General features: G+C 40.2%; 3 protein-coding genes across 3 annotated transcripts; 1 reads left to right on the forward strand and 2 right to left on the reverse strand.

Moving 5' to 3' along the window:
- The first annotated feature begins 235 nt into the window (after nucleotides 1-235).
- Nucleotides 236-2227, forward strand: LOC136445337 (uncharacterized). Its single transcript, XM_066443298.1, has 3 exons — nucleotides 236-712; nucleotides 1662-1870; nucleotides 2146-2227. The coding sequence occupies exons 1-3, from the start codon at nucleotides 473-475 to the stop codon at nucleotides 2192-2194; spliced, it is 498 nt and encodes a 165-aa protein (XP_066299395.1). The 5' UTR covers nucleotides 236-472; the 3' UTR covers nucleotides 2195-2227.
- Nucleotides 2228-3497: 1270 nt separating this feature from the next.
- Nucleotides 3498-6914, reverse strand: LOC136444284 (proton-coupled folate transporter-like). Its single transcript, XM_066441797.1, has 8 exons — nucleotides 6745-6914; nucleotides 6581-6639; nucleotides 6163-6291; nucleotides 5535-5980; nucleotides 4893-4977; nucleotides 4423-4506; nucleotides 3822-3978; nucleotides 3498-3582 (listed from the first exon to the last, which is right to left on the reverse strand). Exons 1-8 carry the CDS (start codon nucleotides 6858-6860, stop codon nucleotides 3498-3500), a joined length of 1161 nt encoding a protein of 386 aa, XP_066297894.1. The 5' UTR covers nucleotides 6861-6914.
- A 3272-nt stretch (nucleotides 6915-10186) lies between these two features.
- On the reverse strand, nucleotides 10187-17626 carry LOC136444285 (proton-coupled folate transporter-like). The gene is made up of 7 exons (XM_066441798.1): nucleotides 17620-17626; nucleotides 17306-17434; nucleotides 15829-16274; nucleotides 15401-15485; nucleotides 14302-14385; nucleotides 11989-12145; nucleotides 10187-11337 (listed from the first exon to the last, which is right to left on the reverse strand). Exons 1-7 carry the CDS (start codon nucleotides 17624-17626, stop codon nucleotides 11253-11255), a joined length of 993 nt encoding a protein of 330 aa, XP_066297895.1. The 3' UTR covers nucleotides 10187-11252.
- Between the last annotated feature and the right edge of the window lie 2089 nt (nucleotides 17627-19715).

The raw sequence follows: 19715 nt of genomic DNA on the forward strand, positions 1-19715 counted from the left end.
AGATTGTATAATATGTTAGCACGATTTTTTGAGCTGTATCGAACTCTTTTTACTTTAGCTGAATATAACAAGTCAAAACAACCAGAACAAATAATGAAATATCTTCTATATGTTTGACGTAAGTTTATGACGTGTTTGGAAACGCTTTGCAAAAAAGCAACATTAGTACTGAAGCGCGATACAATGGTTTGTTTTTCGAAGGTGTGACCCGAAGCTTCTGTACACCAACGTTTGAACAATTGGAATGTTTTCTCTTTTCCGCTAATGACATTTCTTTATCTATTTCATGTAATTGTAACCTCATACAATTGATAGGACACAGGTGAAAAGAATTCCTCGCTTGCAAGGCAGTAGCCCCAGGTAACCCCGTACGAGCACACACGTTCCAAAATCCACACGGCCAAAACAATGGCAGCCGAAGTGACGTCGCGTCCGTAGCAACCAGCATAGCAACGGTGGACAATCGACCAACATGGCGGCCCCCAGTATCTACAACGGAGCCTTCGGTGCGTTTAAGTACAACTACAGCCGGCACGGGGCAAGCGGGGCGCCCGATAAAACGGTCTGGGTGACCAGGGCTTACGACCCGAACGATTTGCGCAGTAAATCGGTGCCTTCCATGCCCGTGCCGCGACACAAACCGCTTCAGCTCGACCGTCTGCCGGGGGCGCCCCCTTACTGGGTACAACCGAGCGAAGTGTCGCTCAGAAAGGTTAGTTTTTGTGTCAACTTACGATCTAACCAGGCGAGATTTTATACATTTGTAGAGAGGACTTACATTATTGCAATTTGATTCCAAAATGGTATTTAGATCTAGTCCATCTCTTACGTTTATCTCTGATTTTATGCGTACTTGGTTTGTTGACATCCATGTCGTCCAACTATGTACATGCAAATCAGGGTCTTTTACGAGCTAAGTTCGAAAATATAGGGCAAATGTAGAGCTATGCAGCAAGAAATGCTTGAAATTATCATTTTAAAATTCATCAGAATTAGAAAAGCAGCTTACAGTTTTACACAATCCACCGTCAACTGAAACTCGTTTTACGAGTTATGGTTATCGACAGGTGGAGCAGCAGCGACATCTTACGGACGTTGCGTACATTGCACAATTTCTACTAATAACATATCAAGTCGCAAATTTACACTAAAATGTATTGTCACTGTGTTCATCGCAGCTAGCTGATTATAATATTTACACGTTGTTGTTATATTTTCGGTGACCCAGTCGTTTCTGTTAATATTTCAGTTCCTGTTATAATTTATTCATTTATAACGTTAATAGCGTAGAATAGTTAATAGATTATGCCCGTCACAATTGACCCCTCTCCAAGCTCGGGTGGGTTGGGCGAAAGCAATGGTCGGTAGGTAGGTAAAAAAATAAACATATAACATTAAAACATATAGATTTTATTTATAAAAGTGTTTTACCACCCGCATGATCCTTGTTTTCTCATAACGCACCGGAGTTTTGAAAGGGGTCTAGCTAAGGAAGTTTGATTCATTGGTTAGTTGGTTGGTTGATTGATTGATTGATTGATTTCTATTGTTATAAAAACTTGCTAGTGTCAAATATGTACCTTGCAATCCTACATTAAGATAACCCGTACCACCGTGCGCACACATAAATCACAAATCAAACATGTCTCAATTTACTTAAGGTCACGCGGGCCACCGAAGAAACCGCACCGTACGTGTCCACTACAAGCACACGGTGCGAGGAATGGTCGACCCTGAGACAGATGCTGCCGTCCCGAGGCAGACCTCTCCGTAACGGCCCTCCTGATTGGGGCACGGCCATGGCCGACCCGCCTAACATGACGTCATCTCAACAGAGACGATTCCCAATCATCAACAGTTCAATGACAAGGTCAGTTGTCTTAGTTCTATTTTCAAATTCAAAAGCTACTACGACCCAATCCATTGTGTTTAAATACTATATCCATAGGTTTTGTGATCTTGTAGCTATAGCAAACACTGTTCTGTTTTACCTGTCGACCCATGGGCTTCTCCATATTGAGTGGTGACGTCATGGGTCGGCCATCTTGTTTTTTGTCACTCATGAGCATGTAACACAATGTATTTATCGCATTTTAAAAAATTCCTTGCGACATTTTCATTGATTCTCTTTCTTTCATCACACAGATTTGCAGACGACATGTTCCTCACCAACCGGCTTTTCAAGCTTCATTAACCAGAACCCTTTGCGAAAGACGAACCCGCCTGCTGCTACATGTATGCACATTTGGATAGATAAACGCTGATTGCTGCTGAAAATATTTCTAATGAAATACACTGTCGCTTACCGAAGACATGTTCATTATGATTATATAGTGTGTGTTTTGTGTGTTAATGATGTCTGTATATAGCATTGTGTTCCGTAGCAAAACATACAGAATCTGTAACTAATCCAAGGTGCTTTTCCACTCAAGTTCATTGCCTTTGTACTTAGCAAAATAGCAATTCAATAGGAAATGTGAATAATTGCTTTCAAAGTGTTTTGAGATGTGTTTATATCATTTAACATGATATTTGTACTTACTTAATCAATCAATTGGTATCTACCTTTCAAGTAAATTATGAAAAATTGTTATTATGTTCTTGCTGTGACAGTCAAGTCTCATGAGGATTGCACTAAAATAAAACGAATCCACGATTCAGCAGTTATGAACGTGTCGAATTTTTCTTTTGCTGTTTATTGAGGAGGAAGTTACCATTGCCTTTTGGCCGTGCACATACAAACCGTCAATGAGCTAGTTCTATTACACACTTCTGATCACTGTTAAGTTATAACGTGTATGAGACCACCTTTAACGCTAAACTTTTATCTTTTATAACACGGTCATATGACTTATACTCTAGAAAGGAATGCCGTTTGACTTTATATATCTGGACATGGCCGTAATTTTGTCTCGTTAACCGGAAATCCAAACTTTATCAGGCCGGGCCCACAATGCGTCTCTAAAACGATCTTTATTTACTGTATTTATGACCTGCAAAATCTCATTCTGTTCAGGGATGTTATCTATGAAGGAGCATATTGATCAGTCTAGCCATAACAGTATTGGTGACTCAAAACTATCATCAAGCTTGAAACATAACGTCCTGGAATCTTCGATCTACTAAAAGAGGAGTCATTCAATTTTTGATTGGAAATTGCTATGCAAAGATCTATAAAATCTGTGTTTAGTTAACAACCATGTACAGATGCTCAAATAACAAATCACTGAAACTAAAAGAAATACGATGATTCGTCTAGTAGACTTATATGGACATAATATGATGTAATATTCTATACTTTAGTAGAGTATTATAATGTTGAGGGTTCGCGATTTGTGTAGGGTAGGTTGTAACGTTGTCACTACTTTTGATGCATTGAAAGATCGGAAGCATTAAAACGCACATACCAAGATTATACATTTGGCATCAATCTAGAGTTAAATGTTACTCAAGAAAAGATCAACCTAACAGAAGTAGATGTAACAACCGCAGAAATTCTAAAATTTAGTCAAGTCATACTCTTCCTTTTCTTCTTTCACGAGGGTTTCTTCCACCATCTCTGGAGCCTTAAACTTCGCAAACCTTTAAGAGAGAAAAAATTGTCTTTTATTTAAAAATATAAAAAAAACTTCTTGAAATGATCCTTACTCTTAAACTACAAACTTACCCCAGTTGGGACCGAATAAATGACCACAAGAGGAGGTTGTAATTAGTACATATGAGTGTATACAGATGTATAAGATATGCAAGAAAGTAAAAAAGAAATCAATACAAAGAAAATGTACTCAATCTTTGCGATATCCTAATCAAAAATTACTTACCCAGTCAAAATGCTACAGATCAGAAGCACCCCGATAAAGATAAAGTACACCATGCCAGGAATGATGGAAAGGGTGCTGCTGTAGACGAAGTTCCACAAGGGGACAAACACCACACCGGACAGGTTCGTCACAAAAGACACCAGACCGAACAAGCTGCCTGTATATTGAAGACGGCAAACACAAATATCATACAGAGAGGAAAAATGAAGGTCATCTGCATCAGGGTACTCTGATCTTCACTCAACCGTTGATCGGCGGATGGTATACACTTCCTATATGTTTGGACCAAATACTGACTGCAACTTGATGTGTTGGAATAAAGTTCGAATTAATTTCTAGCTTTGTACTGTTCTAGCTTTGTACTGAACAAATACACATTGCATTGTACATCAACATTGTTATTTTTCCCACACATATACATTTCGTTTGTACATGGTTTCTAGGAGTATCAAACAAATACAAGAGTGAAAGCTCGCTGCTTGCTCATCGACGAGAAGAATGATTATGACTGAAAAAACTTCCGTCCAGGAATCTAAACTAAAAACTTTCCCCATGTCGTGTTGACTGTTGTATTGAAATGGGAGAACCCATAGGTACTTACCTTGTTCTTCAGGTCCAACCATCTTAGACATGGTGGTCCTCATGAGTGTGCTACTGGTAGGCTGCACGCAGCCAATAGCTGCAGCTGTAACAAAACAAAGATGCTGATACTAATAAGATAAGAATAATTTCAAAATAGCTTTATATCCAATGACATGCGAACTCTGGCACTGTCTAGGCGACCCTTACATGTGTACGTGTACGTGTACGCACTGACTCTGACCTCTCGATGTAGAAACAAGATATAAGCTGTAGACGCCATTTTAGACCATTTATATATAAAATATGCTTTTTTGTATAATTGTTATTGATTTTGATTATTTCCATGTCTAATTCTATTTTTATTGTCTTTGTCAGTAAGCCTATCCCTTTGTAATAGCCACAGGCTAGTTTGGCCGCCCTGGTTGTGTGTCCTGAACGTGAACAGCCAAACGAATAAATGAATAGATAGGAATTCATCATGTTACTCACCGAGGAAAATTGCCACCTCTCGGCTTGGAGTGTATGAGGATATTCCCATAAGGGTAAAGCAGCCCATTCCCGATATGTATCCAACCTGTGCGGAAATAACAGAACACAATCCTCCTACAACCATCACTCTCCTAAAAGCAGGACCCCTATCGCTCGATTCGTTGGCTCGCTCGCGTAGGGGCCCTGCTCTTTAGCCCCGGTAGACACGGTTCTGGCGACGTTACTGACAGTTGCTCATGAATAATTAATGAGTTATCCTTATTTGGCACAATTTGGTGGATGTGAGACGTAACCTGATTGGTTGATAGCTTCCCAGCGTTCTTTGCGCTTTTGCTCTAGATGAGGTTTAGCAAACCCTTTGATTGGCTGAAGCTGTTTTGGTGGCGACGGCGACAGAACCGTGTCTACCGGGGCTAAAGAGCAGGGCCCCTACGCTAGCGAGCCAACGAATCGAGCGATAGGGGTCCTGCTTTTAGGAGGGTGACAACTATCCGACCTTCTCTTAATAAAACTTGAAAGACACGTCATAGAATACAAAAGACATATCAAGACAATACTTTTAGATTTATGAACAACCCTTTAGATGCAAAAATCTTTACAGAATATTTTATGGTTATAAGATGCGCAAAGCTAAACCCTTACCATCATCAAACCATATGGGTATTTGCTGAACAGTTTGATGGCGATTGCCGACGTAAAGACTCCCGATGCAATGGCGACTTGGAAGTATCCAACGAAACTAGGAGACCAACAAAATGGCGGCCCTACAAGATAGGTGACCAAGATTCCGGGGAGAGCATTGTACATTCCCCAAAGGAGGGAAAACATCAAACAGAGCACGCCGAGCGGCCATCTTGGTGTCTTCCTCTTGACCTTGAAGAGCTGTATGATGCCGGTGATGTTGGACAGCGCGCACAGCTGACTCCCTGGTTTCCTCGGGCAAGTCTCTTTGATAGCAAAGATGGTGTACAACAGGCAAAACCCACTCACACCGACCGCGAACCAAAACGGTTGGGAAACGCCCAAGGGGAAACCAAGTCGTTGAAACCAAGAACTTCCTCCTAATGCACCGACAATACCGGCTGCTCCTAAATAGAAAAAAAATCATAGTAGGAAACACATCAGTAAATCGTTCAAGTTTGTAGCTATCGAAGTCACCAAAAAATCATTATAGTGCCATTTCTGTGCTCAATGGCAGTCCCCATCAACTCTTTTAGATACCATACGTATGATACGAAGATATTTGCTATCCGACCAGGAATGTAATCACCTGCAGCAGCTTGCAAGAGAGCTTGACGAAAATAACGGGATCTGCCTTCCACGGTGATGTCTGCCATATAGGCGTAGGAACCTCCACTTAGTGTCGCAGAGCCGCCCCCAAGTCCAAGCAAGAAGATTCCTGGGAAAAATCACAACGTTATCAGCATAAAAAGGGAAAAGGAATGGTCTGCCGCGTGCATACGTCATACAATGGCCCTAGCTGACAAACTGGTCAGCGGTTAGCCAACCAAATACTCCTTATCCCGTTGGTTGAGGGAACGTCACTAGCCAATCACGTTGCCTCTTGACCGTAGGTGGCGATGTGATTGGCTGATGTTTCTGAATACGAGACATTCTAATGTATAAAACTGTTATATCGTCAGTTTACGGAAAAAACACAATTTGAGGAAGGTTGGCTTATATCTTACCTGGTAGGAGGACTGCCAGTGGAAGGTTGAACTCGACAACAAAGGCTGCTACAGTGAAGCTAGTGGATAAAGTATTTCAGTTTAGGTACACTAAGTTACGGACCAATGGGTAGTGAGTTGGATGTTAGAAAATCTACGTATGATGGAAAAATTATCATAATTACTTTGTCAAGTAGCCTACAATGGGGATGATAAGATTGAGTTTCCGTCCGAGTTTGTCAGACAAAGAACCAATCATGACTGTCATTACGAGAGCTGGTATGCCGCTGGCCAGCTGCATCGCAGTTGCCCATTGGATGGCCTCCGCCTGATCGCTCTGTCTTTCCTGGAGCAAAACAAGGAGATGAAACAGGTAAATAGATAAATAAACAGATACAATTTTCTCGTTGAAAGAACAACAACGCTGATCATCAGTGTTGTTGTTCTTTCAACGAGAAAATTGTATCTGTTAAGTAAGAGAAGCTAAAACAAAATCCATTCAATTTTCTCGTTGAAAAAACAACAACACTGATGTAAAAGAGAAGCTAAAACAAAATCCATTCTTTATCATAATCAAAGCTATCTGTGAGTTCCAGGAGAAACATGGGATTGTGGGTAAGGTCAGAGGTTATGGTCCCTCAGGTCTCAGGAGTATAACAAACATCCGTGTGGAACACTGTCTAGACTGGTTTACATTTATAATGTATGAACCTCAGACTTTGACCTTAGACCACAATGCATCAAGGTTTAACATGCGCATTCTGCGAACTGTGAGATGGCTTATTGTACAGAACATCATTTCCTGAAACTCGGTTGTATTACGCCGCTTGAGAAGATGATCCGTGACTAGTTTTATCAGGTTGGTTAGTCACTGAATAAAAAAGACTCTTTTTACACAACCAAGAGATTTATTCCACCGACGTTTCGGTGACCATCTGTCACCTTCTTCAAGGCAATTCTGACATAGCAATGCAGCACAGGTGTTGCTGCTTCTACATAATGAGATGCATTCCCAAACGCAAAATATCTACATATGTACAAATCACAGGAGATGACATCACTATGCGGTCCCAAACGTACAGAAGTGTAACGCATACACAACTATCGATCAAAAAACAAAAAACAATGCAACGATTGTCATCTACTTCTTAAGGATGCGGTCCCAAACGTGACTGAGAAGATGATGTATTTCATCATGAGCAGACAACTCATTAGACAAGAAATAAGTCGGCTAGCGGAGCTTGGGTTTACAGCGGAGCTTGGGGCGGAGTCGGTCTTTGGGGGGCAGCGGGAGGGTGGGCCGGGATAGCTTGGGCGCGCGTGCGGTGCTCGGTGGCGCGCCGATTACGGTGTCTGGACTCCAAGGGTAAGAAATAAGTGTCTACCTGGTAATCAGCTGATGAGTTGGAGTTGTTGCCGAAGCAGCTGGACCCCTGTTGGTTGACTGTACCATTGGCGATGCGGTAGTATATGTACTGTTGCCGAAGCGACGAGGTCATCGTTGCCACTGTAAGCTATCGGTAAAGGAGCACACATGAACAGACTCCTGTTATGTATCTTTAGACCATTATGTATTTTCCAAAGATGATGATGGGACACGGCGAAGATACTTTCTAACGTTTCAAAAGATTCTACCGAAGTTAAAAGATGAGTGTACTACTATTCATTGTCCGCCGGCAGAACATCTATCTGCCACCTGTGTTGATTTTTATACAATACAATTTCTGAATACATTTTAGCGATACTTCCGGTTGTAGCGATACTGACAATTCAAGTTATTAATAATTCCTTTGAATGATAATAGTTCCTTTGAATGATAATAGTTTGAATGGTCTATTTATATATACACATTCAGTGTTACACTGTATATCCATGTACTGTTTTAACTGTTAAAATTACTTGTACCATGATACATTTTTACTTTTGCAATGAACTGACAACAATTCAGCCAGACTTGATTATTTATCCCTTTTTAAATAATACTGAATTGTATACTAGCATTAAATACAGGATAAACAAAATAAATATAGCCTGTTGGCTACCATTGTGGGACACTGTCTTTTATCCTTGATCAAATAGATATATAAGTGAATGTAAATTAAAGCAAAATGTGCTGAGGCATCTGAATCACCAACCATGAGGCATATAACAGGCTCCAGTGTCACAGGGCAGTAGGGTTTGATCGGCTCTGGCTCGGGTGGACCCTCAACTTTCTTCTCAGACGATGCAGTTGGATTTTCTGCCATATTCTTGTCTCAATGCACGATACCTGGCTAGTAATCTTCTTTATGTGTGGTCTGCTGTGGAAATATGATAGGATTTCTAACCTAAAGACAAAGAATTTGAATACTTTTGTCGAAGGATTTCATGAGCAGTTTACCTTACAAACGCTTTGACAAAATGCGAGGTATCATAAGGGCTGCATGTCCCAGCCAACGTGTCGAACAATGACCCGACAAACAAAATAAGAGCCTTATATCAATGTTGGGGTTTATGTCTAGTATACAAATTCAGAACACATTGCTACACCTTCCACCCCCCGCTTAGTTAACAGTACAGTTAAGACGTCATGTATTGATTTACAAGACTTAATTAACAAAGTCATCAGTCTTAGTTAAAGGTTTTCCTACCTTGTCAGTGCTGAATGTACCTTTTGCCACAACCGCCGGCAGAATTGACCTGTAATCGCTGATCAAGGGCACCTAATGACGCACTTATAAAACACTGAAGGGACTTTGTATCATCCGCAAATATGACATGATGTAGTGGCTATCGTGCCTCTGCACGAAAATGGGGATTTACCATTGGCGGTATATACCGGGTAAGTCTGGTAATGGTTGCTTTTTTTACCAGACTTACCCAGTACTTACCTCGAATGGTAAATCCCGATTTTCGTGCAGTATATATGGATCATGTTTGCATGCTCAACACAAACCTTACAGGCAAAGTTTGGTTACAAACTATTAAACGGATGAAAAGTGTGGCTTAACACGTGATAGGCGAACAGAACGGTTTGAAGAATTTACCGGACCATTGGCATTGTATCTGAATGATTTAAAGAATATGGCTGATTATAACACTATAACGCATCGTAATGTTCACAGTTTGACCTTACCGGAAATCTTCAGCAAAATTCTCGCAAGAATCAAAACGCGGAAGGCTTATCTGAGTTCAGATAACACCCGTGACGGGATACTATATATAGCTAGTAGTAATAATGACATAGGTCAGTCGGCCCTTTGAAAATCCTGGTTGGGTCAAGGGACCTGATATGAGGGTAATATGGACGGTGTACACTCATTAACATGTTTGCAGGACATGTTCACGTGCTTATCAGCTCTTTGGGTTGCTCTGTAAGCAATTATACCTACATTATATTGATTTTTTAGGAGGGCGGGGGGGGGGGGTCCTAGATCATGTACCTACCGTGATACGAGGGTCGTTCAACTCGCACATATTTGCCATTTGCAGCTTTGCATTTTCTTATATATGACCCCTCACGTGTCTAATTTTCTATTGCTGTTTATTGCGGAGGAATTTACCAGCGACTTTTGGTCGTGCAAATTAAGACAATGAGCTAATTTTACACATTTCGGATTACCGTAAAGGAATAACGTGTGAGACAACTTTAATGCTAAACCATTGAATCTATTTTATCTTATATTTGCGTTGTGATAACAATGATATTCTTTTACACAGTCATGTGAATTACTAGTAATAACAATGAAGTTTATTGTATGTTCATGCCCCATTGGGGCTAAATTCATTAAGTTTGATACAAGAGAGTAATAGTGAACCTATGCTATGTTTAATCCCTGGATTTGGTGATTTTATATATCTGGACATGGATGTGGCCATAACTTTGTCCCCTTAGAGTATTTTGCTATAAGAATATAAACCTCGAGTCCAAACTTTATCAGCGCCTACAATGCGTCTCTAAAACAATCGTAGAAATAAGCAAATTAGCTTTTACTGCATCTATCATCCGCAGAACTTCATTCTGTTTTGGGCTGTTATCATATACAAATACTGAAATACGAATGACTAGAACTAGAAAAACATACACTGATTTGTCTACATATATGGACTTAATAATTATGATGTAATATTCTACATACTATAGTAGAGTAGGGTATCATAATGTTGAGGCATCGTTATTTGCTATCCAATGATAACCTTCGACTCAAACAACGTAGGTTGTAATGTCGTCACTCCTTTCATGTATACCAAAATCATTAAAACACAGAAACCGAGATAGTGCATTTGGCATCATTCAATACCGAATAATTTTAAGTATAGCTAACTATGCAATATTCAAGAACTGGTGTTACAACAAAGATAGAAATTACATATCCAAACCTATGTATATTTTCTGAGCTGATCTTCAAAACACTATTATGTACTGTAATATCTCCGAATTGCAAACTCTTGCAGAAGATCTAATGGGGACTTAATTTTAGGATCCATACTGTGTGTCACCATGCACTGTTGTGTATAGAAGTTAATTGTTGTGGATCCTTTGGTTGGTCCCATATATTGCCAGCGACAAAATTGATACTCCCATGTATTGTATTGTTGCAATTTCAATAAAGTTTTTTAAAAATGGCATCATTTGAGACTAAACGCTATATCAATTACTTATAATAATAAGAAAAGATTAACCAAACAGAAGTACATAACAACCACCGACGTTCTAAAGTTTTGATAAATCATAATCTTCTTTCTCTTCCTTCACGAGGGTTTCTTCCGCCATCTCTGGAGCCTTAAACTTCACAAACCTTTAAAAGAAAAAAAAATGTCTTAGATAAAAAAAGACTTCTTGAAATGATTTTTATTCTGAAATTAATTTTTTTTCCTAGCTGGGGAATGACTAAATGACTACAAGAGGAGGAGGTAGTTGGTAAATATGAATGTATAATAGAATACAACACGGGGTATTCCGTATCACCCGAGGTTCCGGCCCGACCGCGGGTGGGAGCGCCCGACGGCCGTAGGCCCACTGGAGGGCTGGGACCGAGGGTGATGCGGAATATGTTGTATTCTATTATACATTCATATACACCGGGTTGTGTTTTATTCATGTCATACCCACCCGAGAAAACACACATTTCAATGAGGAATGCGCCAGAAGTTGAGGGAGTTTTGTGTCCTCGAACAAGAAAACTGTAACAACATTGATTCCAACCTCCGAATCCTATATTCGAATTTCCAACAGCGGCGCAATCGGCGCGCTTGAAATGTATTCTAGATATTCTATGGAAGCCCGTATGATACAACTCTAGAACCTTATGTGATACGGAAAGTTATCCCATCGTCCGGAACACCCGTATCAGGCCCAGGTATGACATAAGCAGATGTATGTATACGGCATGCAGAAAAGTGGTAAGAAAATGAATTCAATCTTAATCCTAATGGAAAATAAGACTTACCCAGTCAAAATGGCACAGATCACAATCACCCCGACAAAAATGAAGAACACCATGCCAGGAATGATGGAAAGGGTGCTGCTGTAGACGAAGTTCCACAAGGGGACGAACACCACACCGGACAGGTTCGTCACAAAAGACACCAGACCGAACAAGCTGCCTGTACAGGGAAGACAGCAAAGGCAAAAAATAACGCCCCTGCAGTTCCAGAGCAAGCTGCTAGGGGGCCCAAACCTACACCACTTCTTTATTACATCACAAGCTATCTGCCAGCCAAAAATCAAGACCATAGCACGTCCATGTTAAAAGATACAAAAATGGAAGTTCTGCTGCAGTACCAAGGTCACATACGAGGGGGCCCAATATCGACCATGAATTTTGGATTCACAACACCCGCCTACATACCAAATATCATTGTAATCCATCAAGAGGCTCTTGAGTTATGCTGACTAGAGTAGCGCGGAAACACAAACAAACAAACAAACGGACAGACAGATAAACAAACACACACAGACACACCGAAAACTATATCTCCATTTTTCATGGAGATAAAAATCATGAAGATCCATCATAGGTCTCTCGAGTTTTACTCTTGACATACATACAGACCCACCCTACAGCTGGCGTAACCGAAAACATAATCTTCTCGGCGAAGATAATGATACAGAGTGGAAACAAGGAGGTCATCTACAGGGCACTCGCGCCTGCACTCAACAGGGACGGCGGGCGGTATACACTTCCTATATGTTTTGACCAATTGCTGACGTAAGGTCACGTGATGTAGTTCACTTATAATTTGAATTGTAATAAATAATGCAAGTAGTGTTGAAACAAGGTTCTAGCTTTGTACTGAACAAATACACATTTGATTTATATTTTACGTCAGCATTGTTATTTTGCCTCTACATACTAAAAATACGTTGTGTTTATACAAGTAGAGTCCATTCCGAGTCACCGCAAGGGTTGTAATTGTCATAATTTACAACTGTTATTAATTCTTTGTAATTATTTGTCTAGGAGATTTCATAATTTGGAAATATTGTGAATGTCATTTCAACTTTATAACTATTTGCCCGGTTGTGTAAATCTTTGGAAATATTAATGATGTGGAATATGATATTTCTAATAGTTTCTAAATAATGGTTACAGCATTCTACCATTTTCTACCATTTTTTTACTATTATTTGTAACATATTATAAATGGGTCAGTGAGCTGTGAAGAAAGCAATTCACACATATTTGCGGATTGACTGTGGCTGAATCTAAGTCAATTGAGACAGTGCAGAAGAGGGCGTGTAAGATCATCTTGAGACAGAACTACACCTGCTACAGCTCAGCCCTGACAGAACTCTCCCTTACACCACTGGCCCAAAGACGACTAAAACTATGCAGAAGGTATGCTCGATCCCCGATCTTCCGAGACTGCCTCCCACCGTGCCGCGAGGCGATTTCAGACAGAAAGACTCGGTCGTGTAACCGGCTACAGACTTTTAAAGCAAATACCGCCAGATTCACTAAGAGCCCCATTTACTACATGGTAACTCTGCTAAACAGCACTGACTAGTAAGAGAATATGACATTAAGATTTTAAGTCCGAAGAAATTTGTAATTGTTATGGTAACAAGGAAATGTATTTTAAATTTGATTATTGATATTGTGAGCTGTATTGTAAATTTGATTATTGATATTGTGAACAAGCCTGTTAATTCAGCCTCAGGGCTGCCATGAGGCCTGTATCTGTTTGTCTACTGAATAAACCTGTCTACTACTACTAATTATGCTTGGGCACCATGCGTAGATGGCTTGCACAAAGGACCTAACAGTGTCAAGTAGTGACATTTAAGAATAGACAGAGGGAGACAGTAGGGCTGGATTAGCACCTAATTTTATGGGGGCAATTACCCTTATCCACTATTTAGAGAGCTTTGTCTATATTTCTCTATATTTCGAAATTTAGAGGAATCACATATATATTTGCAAATTATTCTAAATAAAGATATTTTGTGCAGTCTCTTTCAAAATATTTCAAAAAAATCTAATTGGATTCAAATAAATTCAAAGTTTCATATTGGATTTTTTTGAAAAATTTAGAATCATTGTGACTTAGATATTCTTTTATTCAAATTTATTCAAACTGATTACAAATATCATCTAAAAACCTTTGTGGTGACTTGGAATGGACTCTGTCAAACAACTACTTGATTGAAAGCTCATGCTTGTTCAGCGACAAGCAGAAGAATTTTAAACAGGAATCATAACTAAAACTTTTCCGATGTCGTGCTATATTGAAGTGGGAAGATACCCATATGTACTCACCTTGTTCCTCAGGTCCTACCATCTTAGACATGGTGGTCCTCACGAGTGTATTGCTGGAAGACTGCACGCAGCCAATAGCCGCGGCTGTAACAATGCAGAGAAATCCCCAATTACTCATACTAAGATAAGAATTATTTCAAAATAACTTCATATTCAATGAAATGTAATAAATTGAACTCATATATGATCTAGGGATGCAAACTTCGGTAATGTCTCGGCGACCCTTACATGTGTAGGCACTGACTCTAACCTCTCGCTGTAGAGACAGAATTTTTGAAGCTGTAGACGCCATTTTAGAACAACTATACACAATGATTTTATGTCCTAAGAATATTGTAATTTATCTTTATTCTGTCCATGTCTAATTATATTTTGCCCATACTATAAGCATGGTCAAAACGTACTGTCTTTGGTCATGTTTATTTCTCCTCCTCCTCCTGTCAAATCTTCAAATCGGTTAATATCGGTCGTCCTTATGCCAAATAAGCTGAACTTTGGTATGCAGGTAGGGTGAGTGCACACCCCTGAAGTGTTTTTTTCATATTTTCGATAAATGCACCAAAAACGTACATTTGGGCCTCCAATGCTCTGGAATTACAGCCAAATGATCTGAAATTTTGCTATAGGGGTACATTTGATGAATATTCAAGGAACCCCATTCGCCCTTTTGGCATACATTACTTCAAAATACGATTTGTCATAAATTTGGGTATTTTTGGGGGGATGACTGGCTTTTTTCCTCATATGACCAAATATGGTATTGGCCATATAACACCATATATGGTCACATCCGTATTCCTATGGCCAGGTGGACTAATTCGGTCAGCCAATGAGAGCGCCTTTTAAAATACCCACGGATTTATCAAACTTGAGCTGACCGGTTGAAATAGTCAATTCAATTAGGAGCACGTATCTGCCAGCTGCAGACAGGCACAACATTACTGCCCCCCTGGCTTCTGTCCTTGTGTTGTTAATGTTGTGTCGTACTGAAGTTATGTGCAATTTAGAAGGTTCAAAATCTACGCCTTCATTAACATGCTAGTTATCATAAACAACCAAACCAATAAATGAATAAATAGGGATACAACAGGCTACTCACCGATGAAAAGTGTCACATCCTTGTTTGGAGTGTATGAGGATAGTCCTACAAGGGTTAAGCAGCCAATTCCCGATATGTATCCAACCTGTGCAGAAATAAGAGAACATTATCCTCTTACAACCACTTTACCTTCTCTTAAAAGACTAACACCTCAAACACCCGAACGGGGTCATTTTTGACCCCAGGCGTGGATTCTGATGTGCCATTTGAACATGTTTTGTCGGGAAGAAAATTCCTTCCGTGACTTTGTCAGTAGACATCTATTCTAACCCCTCCTAATTTTCTAGGGAGATTGGAACAATACTGTTGACATTATGGATGAAAGTTTGGAGTGATTGCGCTGGGGTCATTTTTGACCCCAGCAAAAATGATGTGCTGTTTTTTTAGGCCTGCCCCATGTAACTCCAAAACTACTAGTAACCTCTTACCATCATCAAGACGTAGGGGTATTTGTTGAACAGTCTGATGGCGACTGCCGACACGAAGAAGCCCCCTCCAATGGCGACTTGAAAGTATCCAACAAAACCAGGAGACCAACAAAATGGCGGCCCCACAAGATAGGTAACAAAGATTCCGGGGAGAGCATTGTACATTCCCCACAAGAGAGACAACATCAAACAGAGCACACCGAGCGGCCATCTTGGGGTCTTCCTCTTGACCTTGAAGAGCTGTATGATGCCGGTGATGTTGGACAGCGCGCACAGCTGACTCCCTGGCTTCCTTGGGCACGTCTCTTTGATAGCAAAGATGGTGTACAGCAGGCAAAACCCACTCACACCGACCGCGAACCAAAAAGGTTGAGAAATGCCCAAGGGGAAACCAAGTCGTTGAAACCAAGAACTTCCTCCTAGTGAACCAACGATACCGGCCGCACCTAAATAGAAAAGATCATAGTAGAAAGCACAGATGTTAATCTGAAAAATTATTTTATCAGGTCGGTAAAACATATGATATCATAGATTTCTTTTTACCCAACCAGTAATGTCTCACCTGCTGACGTTTACTTATAGTGGCGAGAAGAAGTACTCCAGTCAGAGGCTCTGAAGAAGGTGTCTGAGAGACATCGAAACGTAAGCAGATGAGATTTTACTAATACTGGTTGTGTAAAAAGATATCTCCAATATCCTACATCAATTAATCATACAAGTTTGTACGTAGCTATCGAAGTTGCCGAAAATTATTATAGTGCCATATTTGTGCTCAATGGCAGTCCTCATAAACGTTATCTGATACCATACGTATGATTAGAAAATCTACTATTATTTACTTGCTACATCGATCCCAACAGGGTCGTAATTAAGGGTTAATGACCCGCCTCTTCCTCGATGTATATGGTGTCATAACGCCTGGCCATGTGCTATAACCACCAAATAAAACCAAAGAGTGAGCGAAGCGATAACGTTATTATCATAATATCCTATCTAACCTGACCCATAGAAGAGTAGACAATTCCTGTATGACGTATAGATCCCTTATACTATTAATAAGGCATTTCAAATTTTACATTTGTCCTTTTAGTACAGAAGATGATAGATTTCATTTTGAAGACCAAAATTTCCAAGGAAAATAATATCGCAATCTTGGCATGTCAAATCTTTTATCAAATCTATTCTATTATCATCTTTTCTCCCTGCTGGGTGTCTGAATACTGTTTTATTTCCGCCCGTTTAGGTTTGACTTGTATTGAAATGGTTTATTCTATTTTGTCATATTTCTACAACGTATTTGATTCATTCTAAGTTAGTAAACATTTTTGGGAAGAAATAAACTTTATACGAATGTTATCAAAAAGATAACCTCCCCCTCTACATAATGGAACGGTCGAACAGGTGTGTTACGGTGTCATAACACATGGGCAAGGGAGGCTACTGATTGGTCGACGCCATCTGGTTATGTGATAATTACCTACAGCAGCTGGCAAGAGAGCTTGACGAAAATAACGTGATCTCCCTTTCACAGTGATGTCTGCGATATAGGCGTAGCTGCCTCCATTTAGACTCGCAATGTTGCCCCCAAGTCCAAGCAGGAAGATTCCTGGGGAAAAATCACAATTTATCAGCATAAAGATATAAAAGGAATAGTCCGCCGCGTGCATATGTCAACCAACGGTCTTAGCTTACCAACGAACATGTCCTCTGTTCTTCTCGCTTCGTTAGCACTGGTCAGCTGGCAGCCAATCAAATGCTCCCCCTTCCGCTGCTTGAGGGAAAGTCACTAACCAATCATGTTGCCTCTTGATTGTAGTTTGTGATTTGATTGGCTGATGATTCTGATCCACACATTATAATACTGTACCAATGATCTTATAATATTGAGTTTGAGAAAAATTAATCAAAGCAGGAAATATTTTGCTAAGTTAAGGAATCTTGGATATATATTACCTGGTAGAAGGACCGCTAGTGGAAGGTTGAACTGAACAACGAAGGCTGCTACAGTAAAGCTAGTGGATAAAACACAAACAGTTTTTGGTACATTACTGGTTTTGGACCAACGAGTAGTGAGTTTGGTACTCCTAAGTTACATTTTTTGTACGATATTGCAAGTACAGTAGTCTTTTATAGCCTCCTTCGCAGACTTCATAGAACGGCGGCGTATATATTTGGGGAGGGGGGGTGACGGGATTTCTTACACGGGCCAGAAATGAAGGTTCTCTAGTGCCGGCAAGGGAGTTTCGCTGCCGAGGGAGTTATGTCGCCTTTCTATAAAAAAAATGGATAGAAAGGCGGTCGTCCCTCGGCGACATAACTCCCTCGGCAGAGAAACTCCCTTGGCGTTAGAAAACCTTGGCCCGTGTAAGAAATCCCGTCACCCCCCCCCCCCCCCAAATATATACGCCACCGTTCTAGGAAGTCTACGAAGGAGGCTAAGTCTTTCATCTCACATCCTAAGCAGTTTAACATGAAAAGTGTTTCATTGTTTAAGAAATCTTACATTTGCATCAAACAAAAGCAGCTCTGTAAAATTATCTCAGCTTCGGAAATGCTTAATACAACATTAGTACATTAATACAACAACAGTATAGCCTGGTGTAAGCTATATACCCCTTCTATTATTCATCGTATTATGTATTATGTGCTTTCTTGTCAAATAAAATAAACAAAAACAAATGTAATTTACTTTATCAAGGCGCCCAGAATTGGCATGATTAGATTGAGTTTTCGTCCGAGGTTGTCAGACAACGAACCAATCATGATCGTCATTACAAGGGCTGGTATGCCGCTGGACAGCTGTATCGCAGTTGCCCATTGGATGGCCTCCGCCTGATCGCTCTGTCTTTCCTGGAAAAAAAACAAGAAGATGAAACAGGTAGAAGACAACAATAACACATTTTCGGTTGAAAAAACAACAACACTGATCGCTCGTTCTCATTCAAATGTACACATTTTGTAACTTCCGTTACCGTTTGAAGAAAGACGTTTCTGACATAAGGATATGCCACATATAGGGTGCCAAACTGTCGTTTTTATGACGACTTCAAACTTTTCTGGCTTTTAAAAACGGCATATCTTAATGTCAGAAACGTCTTACTTCAAACGGTAACGGAAGTTACAAAATGTGTACATTGAAATGAGAACGAGCGTGATGTGAAAGAGAAGCTAGCACACAATCTATCGTTTTTCTCAATCAAAGCCATCATTTGCAATCTCTGTGCTCCAGCAGAAACAGGGAATTATGGGTAAGGTCAGAGGTTATGGTCCCTCAGGAGTAAAACAAACGTGGAGCACGTCTAGTAGACTTTACATGTGTTGTTTAACTTTCAAACTTTGACCACATGCATCACGGTTTCAAATGCGCATTCGAAACTGTGAGATGGCTTATTGTATAGATCATCATTTCCTAAAACTCAAATGGATCACAGTGCGATCTATCATCTTCAAAAAATTATGTATTTATCCCGACAATCTATCAAACAAGAAATGCTTTTAAAAAAAGCTGGCCACGCAACCATTAGATAATGGCGAGGATGAAATGGTGATTGTACGTGTATTGACTTGTATAGACTTTGTTACGCCCAGCCCTCCCAATCGATCGTCACATGATGTATATCTTGCTCGAAAACCGTCACTATCCTTTTCTGCATAATAGCTAATGGCCACACTATTATCCTATGTATTTTATCAGTCAAAGTAAAAATCAAACCTTCTTGTATACCGTTTAGATTGCCAATAGGAATCGGATCAGCCGTCTGTGCATACACATTTGTCAACTATAGTCAGCCATTAGCAATGGCAAAATGAGATCGTCTGGTCTTGCAGCGCCCTCTGCCGAGGCTCAGACATGTTGCAGGTCGGACGAAAAGGAAGGGTGGACAGGA

Source organism: Branchiostoma lanceolatum, chromosome 11 (assembly GCF_035083965.1).
Source record: "Branchiostoma lanceolatum isolate klBraLanc5 chromosome 11, klBraLanc5.hap2, whole genome shotgun sequence".
Taxonomy (NCBI): Eukaryota; Metazoa; Chordata; class Leptocardii; order Amphioxiformes; family Branchiostomatidae; genus Branchiostoma; species Branchiostoma lanceolatum.